General features: G+C 34.0%; 1 protein-coding gene across 2 annotated transcripts in view; it reads left to right on the forward strand.

The window, feature by feature from the left end:
- Window positions 1–9090, forward strand: part of LOC137640281 (uncharacterized) — a 19017-nt gene extending 9927 nt beyond the window's left edge. For both annotated transcript variants that reach the window (XM_068372881.1, XM_068372883.1), the window contains exons 3-9: window positions 1–1778; window positions 2563–2724; window positions 2995–3114; window positions 6352–6504; window positions 6614–6762; window positions 7402–7540; window positions 7675–9090. The exon at window positions 1–1778 is cut by the window's left edge and continues 159 nt beyond it. In XM_068372881.1, the coding sequence (XP_068228982.1) occupies window positions 1–1778; window positions 2563–2724; window positions 2995–3114; window positions 6352–6504; window positions 6614–6762; window positions 7402–7540; window positions 7675–7845 (2672 nt within the window). In that variant the 3' untranslated portion in view covers window positions 7846–9090. The remainder of the gene's footprint in view (window positions 1779–2562; window positions 2725–2994; window positions 3115–6351; window positions 6505–6613; window positions 6763–7401; window positions 7541–7674) is intronic.

The following is a 9090-nucleotide window of genomic DNA, read 5'->3' on the forward strand; positions in this document are numbered from 1 at the left end:
GAGTATTCATCATTGCTGATGGTGCCCATGACCATGGGGAACCTTATCCAGAAACTGAAATTGAACAAATGAAGTGTCCTCCAGGAAAGACAGTGAGTGTATACATCTTGGGTGTTGGCTGTTACTTCCCTGTCCAGCAAAGCATTGATATACGATCTCGAATGCACAACGGAAATGCTAACATACCGTACCTCTTCTGGGGCAAATTGGACGAAGATATTGTTGAGCAGATAGCAGCAATTGGGTCAGACCTAGAATCTTCATTGGTGAGACTAAAAATAGACTTAGAGGGTTCTACACTCCCTGGGATCGAGAAGACTTCAACCATTCGTTTAGGTGAATGGTTTTATTTTGAGTCACCCCCTGAAGAATTACCACCTATTTCCTTGACTGTTAATGATAGCCCTTCAGTATTACTGGCTCTTAAGGCAAAGCCAGCAAATGTTCGCTTGCTACTAGATGATGTTTTTCGTCAATGGAATTCTCTTATGATCCAACAGCACAGCAAGAAAGTCCATGTCCCCATGGAAACCTTTGATTTGATGGAATCGTGTTTCACATATTTGTGGAATTTGTTGAAAAGAGATATAACAGATGGGATGGATGTAAAATCACGATTGGCTAGGAAGGTTATTAAGGCAACAGAACTAGACTTCAAGACTCTTATGAATCAAAGCAAGTCTCTGATCAACATGGAGAAAAAATATAAAAATGAATTGGAACTTGCAGAATTGATCTTGAAGAGTACAGTGACAAACAGAAAACATGACTTGAGGAATCTTAAGCTTAAAGGCCATAGTCAAGATGATTACATAGAAGATATGAAGTCATTCAGAGAGATCTATGAAAAAACAAAGGAAGATATTATGAAATTGCCTTGTCCCCTGCCGGAAGATTCCTGTTGCATCACAATAACCTCCACTTTGGGTGATCTTCAAGACCCAAACTTTCATCTAGTTATGGAAGAGAGTAAATTTGATTTTTTAAAGAGTTTTACCATGACAGGCATTCCAGTTTATGCTCCTGTTCATGATTACTCTCAATTCAATCCATGGACAATGGTCATCCAGCATGTTCTGGTTACTCCCTTTGCCCTTTTGAGTCATTTAGTATTAGAAGAATCAGCAGCAGCGAATGATGGAAGTTTAGGGAAAGAAAACAAAGAAGTTACCCTCCAGCAAGACAATGAGAAGACCAAGTTTAATGTTGTTATTCCCGTCTTGCCAGCAGAAGCAGCAAAGGTACTGAAACCCATCGTCTTTTCTAATATTTATGCTATGATGTCAACCTTTTGCATATTGAAAAACCCACATATTGTCGATTACAACGCTCACATAGCTGCTTTGGGATGTGCATGGGTTAAAACTGTGAAAGATTTTCCCACAAGTAACCGTCCAGAATTTGCACGCGACAGACTTGGGAACATTGTAGCCACGGCAAAGTTGTACATGGACAGACCTTCGATGAAGCAGTACGTGAGTGTTTTGGTCAGTCAACCAAAGCAGGCTCTCATGACAGAAAGTACCGAGCTGTTTAATAGTAAATCATTGAAATGCGAATCGCTGGTAAAACCAGCTTTCTTGTCGTACCTGAGCAAAGATATGTTTACTCAGCAACAACTTTTCAATATATACAAACTTCTACTTCTGGAATTCATTGGTCGATGTCTTTCAAATTACAAAATGGATGTGAAGGAAGCTACACCCTTTACAGATTTCTTCTGCCCACAACTCTCTGATAAGGAAAAGAAGTCAGCATTATTGCAAAAGCATAGCAAGGTAAGATTCAATCATTCAACTAGGTGGAATGGCATATTGAAAATGTGAAATTTTTTAATGAGAAATATATGCAATCTGGTCTTAGGGGTTTTTATAGTTTTTCCAGAAAGATTTTAGAAGTTGCCCTCAACAGTGAAAAGAATAACATAAAGTTATATAATACAGTACTGTATTAAGTATTTTTCCAATTCATTGGATAGATTGTTAGCGTTCTTATAGATGATATGTCAGTTTTTCTTGCTGGGGTTAGATGTGAAGTAATTTCTTTCCAAGAATTTACATTTAAAAATATGGTATACTTTGTATGTCAAATTAAGTAAATTGTAACTCGATAATAAAACTGCAAGATAGATTAAATTAATGAAGTTCTTATTTGCAGTAAATGTGTTCATGTTGAACAGATTGACATAGGGTTCTCTTCATAGTTTGACTGATCTATTGCTTATATTGTTACTGATTTTAGAATAATTTATATTTCATACTCATTTTCATGTTTTATTAATTTCCTTATTTCCATATTGCAATGGGGCTATTTTCCCAGTTGGATTTCTTTGGCTTGTAGCATCTTCCTTTCCATTTAGGGTTGTACAGTATCTTAGCTAGTAATGATAATAATAATGAACATTTGCCCTCTTCTGTAATTATTTTTTCTTCCTTGAACTACTGAGGGTTTTATCAGTTCATTAAAAGATTTAGTTTGCTGCTTGAAGGATTGATTCTTAGTATCTTTTTTTCCATTACGGTGTATCTTATTCCTTTTGATATTGAATTTCTCTACTTTTAGACAATAGCAGAAAAATTCCAGGAGACCCAAGGGAATTCTTTGGAAAGATTCTTCACTCTAGATGACCTTATCCCATGTGTCAAGAAATTTGTTTACAAGGAAGTTTCTGAAATAACCAACAATCTCATGAATCATGTGTCAGTCAGCGTCGATATGAACAAGGTGAGACATAGGGTGTTTGCTTGCTTTATTTATGTGTTTGATGAATATTTTTTCATTGTGGATTTAATGAGATAAATGAAAAATATAATCTATACAGTAAAGACCGAAAGCCATCTTGCTAATGGCCGCTAAAGCGATGCCGTGAAGAACCTTCGACATAATATACAGCCTTCTTCTAAGGATGAACTGTAGGCAGTATGGTACCCTCTTATTTAGATAAGAAATTATAGTTATTTTATAGTATGGGGAAATTCCTCGCTTTCTTTGCAGGTCCAAAGTCTAAAGAATCCTAGCAACTGTGGAGATATCCAGTGGTCATCTCTGAAGGCTTGGGCTCGGGAAATAGATATTCCTGAGGACACAATTGAAGAATGCTGTAGTCAGGATTTGGTATGTATATAAATCTTATATTATAGCCGGAGAGCTGTAAAGGGTTTATTCATGATATTGAGTAGAAGATATTTGAATAGCTAATGTGAATCAATTTCTTCCTCTATAATGGAAATGAGAAGTCTTAGTAACAATTGAGAGTTAGCCACTGGAGGTTATTTCTCAATACACTCCAATTTCTTGGTAGTAGGATGGCCAGGGCACCAGCCACCCATTGAGATACTACCGCTAGAGATTTATTGGCTCCTTTGACTGGCCAGACAGTACTACACTGGATCCTTCTCTCTAGTTACGGTTCACTTTTCCTTTGCCTACACATACACCGAATAGTCTGGCCTATTCTTTACAGATTCTCCTCTGTCCTCATACACCTGACAACACTGAGATTACCAAACAATTTTTCTTCACCCAAGGGGTTAACTACTGCACTGTAATTGTCCAGTGGCTACTTTCCTCTTGTTAAGGGTAGAAGACTCTTTAGCTATGATAAGTAGCTCTTCTAGAAGGACACTCCAAAATCAAACCATGGTTCTTTAGTCTTGGGTAGAGCCATAGCCTCTCTACCATGGTCTTCCACTGTCTTGGGTTAGAGTTCTCTTGCTTGAGGGTACACTCGGGCACACTATTCTATCTCTTTTCTCTTCCTTTTATGTTAAAGTTTTCATAGTTTATATAGGAAATATTTATTTAAATCTTACAGTTCTTAAAGTATTTTATTTTTCCTTGTTTCCTTTCCTCACTGGGCTATTTTCCCTGTTGGGGCCCCTGGGCTTATAGCATCCTGTTTTTCCAACAAGGGTTATACCTTTGCAAGTAATAATAATAATAATAATAATAATAATAATAATAATAATAATAATAATTAGAATGGGTAAAGCCTTAGATTTTGTCCATTTTCCAAAATTGGGATACAAAGGTAAGACTAGTCTTGCATGAGAGAACTCGACTTTCTGACAACTTATTTCGTAGATTAGCACGGGATCACGTTGTTAGTATTATCTATACTAATGACAATGACAGAGAGACTTTGGGTGCCTGTACAGGTTAAATTAGGCTTTATAAAAAATAGCTTACTGATTGTTATGGATGAAAACGTTAATTCTGATTAGCCACTGAGATATCTTGTACTCAGTATTATGAATGAACCCTTTACTGCTTTCAGAATATTAGATTTACATGGGCTTGAAACTAGGATACCTTCGTTATGGTATTAACGTTGTCTGTTATCATCGGGTGGTAAGTATACAGTAGCTCCTTGAGGTGTAATCATATCTGCTCCTTTTTAAATGGTGCAAATAAAGCTTGAGTAGTTTACTAATGAAGTACCAAATAGAACTTCATCTTATGAGGTAGAAGTAAATTAGAGTCGGCTTGATGTTAACTGCCATAGCAAAGCACAGTTTATAAGTTAATATACTGTAATTTCAATGTTTTTTCATCATATTTCGTTTAGTGTATCTCAGCTCGTGCAGTGTATGGTAATGATAATAATAATAGTAGTAATAATAATAATAATAATAATAATAATAATATTAAGACAATTCGTATTAATCACTGAAAAATAGCAGCGATATTAATCATTAAAAGATAGCAGCAGAAGAGGAGCGCATACCCTCTGCAACAGCTGAACCACTGCTACTGCATGGGGGAAAACCTCTGGTCTGAAGGGCACCATAAATTTCTTAAGTATTCTGTGAATGCGGTCATTAACGTCCAGATATTCTGCACCACGGATATTTTCTGCAGTGTGTGCAGTGCCTCATTGAACTACAGTACAGTACATTGATTTCTAAACCACACGGTCGCAATCGCACGTTTTCAGACCGTTCGTGTGAAACGGGCCTTAATAGACTTTCGCATGGTATGCCCCTTGAATCCGAAACCTTATCGAGTAACCTTAGCTCACTTTTGGACGAAATAAATTAAGGCTCATCTCCTTCAAACAGGTTGAGATTAGTCAGGTGTTTATTAATCGTTTCTTGTTTTATCCATACCTATAAGTATAGTTTGGTAGAGGCAATATGGAGGCATAAACGAAGCTATTCTTGTAACCTCCGGCACCCTAAATAGGAATTTGAAAGCATCGTTGTTTGATAGTACAGTATAGTACTCTAATGAGGTGAGATTCCTGCAAATTTCTTTGTGACTTGGAGAGCCTCCTGAAACATCCAAAGTCACCAATAAACACACATCTCTTATTTGGCCCAGGAGCTGGTGACCACTACTGGACCCCCCCCCCCTAATCCCAAGCAGCATAGCACTTTTTATCACAAGCCATTAACTTTATCATAAGCTTTGATGTAATTTTTAGTGGCAGTCTTCTCATTAAAAAATTATCTATGCTGATTTTAGTTATGTTGCTTTCATTTTTTTTAGCTAGAAATTAGGGCCATAAATTGTGTATATGTTACCTGGAGATTATTGAGAATTAGATAACATACATGTAATGTGGGAGACATTTATATTACTATTTGAAGTATTGAGAACATCAGCTGTTATGATTACAGTTTTATCGGGCGCTGGAAAGGTAGTGTGTATTTAACTCACACATCAATCTAAATATAAAAAATTAGGAAGGAAGTGGAACCACATCCGAAAGAATGCATGTATAGATAAATAAAATTATTTGACTGACTTATTAAAAAACATTGAGAATATTAAAGAACATTGAGAATTGTAAATCTGTTGTATGACGTAATGTATTCCTAACATACTGTATTTCCAAAACATTTGATGTCGACTTTCTAGAAGTCTGATGGAAAATTAGGAGTATAAAGGAAAAATGACGAAGTATTGCACTGTTTATAGATGCTTATAGCATTCTTGTTTTCTAACTGGGATTGTAGCTTCGCTAGTAATAATAATAATTATAATTGAACTTCAATTGTATGTGAAACCAAGGAATATCCATAATAATTGACATATTGACATGTATTACAAGTAAAGAATCTCAGGTCAACAACTCATTGAAGTTATAATACTGTGTGTTCACTTGACAGTTACCATTGATTTGCAGATGTTCTAATTTTTAGACCTATAGTACTTAATGTTTAATGGAAAAGTGGGTTCCATCAAGATGGTTTTGAATTGCAACCATTGTAAATGTGAGGTTAAGAAAAGTGCAGATAATGTCTGAAATAGTTAATTTAAACTGTTTTTTTGCAGAGTGTGTTGTAGCAACATTTATTTTATTATTTTAATCCCTTTGCTTAAGCACGTCATTACCTTGTTTTGCAGGTTCAAGTGTATGTCAGTGAAGCACTCCAGTTTCGTAATTCAAGAGAGCGACTCGAGAGAGAGATGCCGGAATTGGACGTAGCTTTGAAGTACATCAAAAGTAAAATCGTTCAAGAAAATGGCTGTCTTTTGAGAAGAGAAATCTTTAAAGAGGTAAATTATTATAGTTTTGTTGCATGTCTCTGAAGATTCTATCTATGAAAATCGTCATAAATGTATATTGTAGATTATTTTTACATATCTAAAGTCATTACAATTTCAGGCAAAGGAATTGGCTATCAAAAACTGGCGTGAGGCTTATCTGAATGTCCACAGGCCATTAGTAATGCCTCTAACAAAGCAGGAGATTGTGCAGGCTGCCCAAGCAAGAGGAATCCAGGTCACTGCCGATACATTTGATAAAGTATACAGGTGTGTATCTTTTAGAAGATTAAGTTATACTTCTTAGCATTAGGGTACTTACAGTGCATGAACTGAACTCCATTACTGTATAATATTTAGTTCAACTTTTGATGCTGCTTTTCACAGATTTTTTTTAGTTTGCTACTTGGAAGTTAACAGCATTGAAAGTTGTAGTTCATTGGTGAATGCATTTTCTTATCCTATCAAAGAGCTTTAGTTAAGTGCTATGTTTTTATATATTTATTATGTATAGAAAGTCCTTTTGTATTTGCGAGAATATTTGGGTTAAGGATTAGTTAAACTCAGCATTAATTAATGTTGATAAACTTGGACAATTTTTTTGTACCATGTTGTAGTCTCTTCATAAAAAGTAGATGTATTGAATTTATCCCCGTTAAAATTATTTTTATTTGATAGTTATTATTAAATTTGTTATTAAAAGTAACACGAGGATACTAGTAAAATGAAAATCAATCATTGAGGCAACTACATGGAATGGGAAGAGCTTATAAACTTAACTGATATCATCTTTTATGTCATAAAAAATAAAAAAATAAAACATGCTGTATTGTACTTTGCTAGTGATCTTGATTCCACAATAACTTCACTTCTCGTTAACCTATTTAAATCCTCTGCATAACTCCCCAGATACAATGAAAACTTGAAACTTCTGAGGAATGCTTGTCAAGTTGAGGCCTGCCCACATTATTTACAGCCGCACAACAACTTTAATCAACATCTTTCCATCGAGAGAGAACAAGGAAGCTTTCCCCATGCTCTTCATTTGGTAAGGAAACTTAATAGTAAATTTTTGTAACTGTACTTATCTTGATTTCAAAAGAGGTATTGGAAAACTGTCTTGATGATGTAACTATAGATTATGTTGACACTTTTACTAATATTGTGATTATTTTGCTCTAGGTTTCTCGTGAGTTTTGCCATGAAGACCTGAGAGATGTATTGGAAAAGGTTGTGTCAGGAAAATTTGCTGGGACGAAAGAGCGAAAACCACCAGCACCACCGGAAATTGATTCGCTGGATTATCTAACAAATCAAATTAAGGACCTGTTGAGTTTTTATTGTAATAAGTAAAGGATAAATTATAGTTGGTTTAGTAGGAAGTCAAATAGAAAAATACAGGAAAATAAAGTTTAGTAGAAAAATACAGGAAAATAAAGTTTAGTAGAAAAATACAGGAAAATAAAGTTTAGTAGAAAAGTCAAATAGAAAAATACAGGAAAATAAAGTTTAGTAGAAAAGTCAAATAGAAAAATACAGGAAAATAAAGTTTAGTAGAAAAATACAGGAAAATAAAGTTTAGTAGAAAAGTCAAATAGAAAAATACAGGAAAATAAAGTTTAGTAGAAAAGTCAAATAGAAAAATACAGGAAGATAAAGTTTAGTAGAAAAGTCAAATAGAAAAATACAGGAAAATAAAGTTTAGTAGAAAAGTCATATAGAAAAATACAGGAAAATAAAGTTTAGTAGAAAAGTCAAATAGAAAAATACAGGAAAATAAAGTTTAGTAGAAAAGTCAAATAGAAAAATACAGGAAAATAAAGTTTAGTAGAAAAGTCAAATAGAAAAATACAGGAAAATAAAGTTTAGTAGAAAAGTCAAATAGAAAAATACAGGAAAATAAAGTTTAGTAGAAAAGTCAAATAGAAAAATACAGGAAAATAAAGTCTAGTAGAAAAGTCAAATAGAAAAATACAGGAAAATAAAGTTTAGTAGAAAAGTCAAATAGGAAAATATAGGAAAATAAATACCTTGAATATTCTGACGTACAAAATCTCACTTGTTCAAACATTTTATTCTGTGCATTTAATTTTTTAATCCTTAGTGATTATTTGATTTTGTAATCCTTAGTGATATAATGCAATATAGAGTGAATACCAAAAAAGGAAAAAGCTTTAAAAATAGAGCAATGTAAAAAACAAAGACAATAATATCAAGATTATGTATCTTTTGTTTTTTTATCTTTTAGAATAAATGTTTGCACAAGATTAAATATTTTTGTCTTCTGTATTGTTTCTATTTGTAGTAGAGTAGTGATACTTTGCTTCTGAAAATTCTTATATAAATATGGTTCTAGCCCCTTTTTAAGCACAATGCTGTACATGAGGGGTTCCAATACCTTCCAATACTTAATATTGTAATAGCCCCTTTTTATTTAACACCGATTCCATTGTACAATCTTTGTTCAGTATGCTGAGGAGTGATTGTTGAAAGTAAACATAACTAACTTACTTCTCCACTCAGTATATATTGTGAAGATTGTAGTAATATTCGAAGCGAGTTTGCCGTCCAATTAAGTAGACAACTGTCTTCAATTCA

Source organism: Palaemon carinicauda, chromosome 4 (genome assembly GCF_036898095.1).
Source record: "Palaemon carinicauda isolate YSFRI2023 chromosome 4, ASM3689809v2, whole genome shotgun sequence".
NCBI lineage: Eukaryota > Metazoa > Arthropoda > Malacostraca > Decapoda > Palaemonidae > Palaemon > Palaemon carinicauda.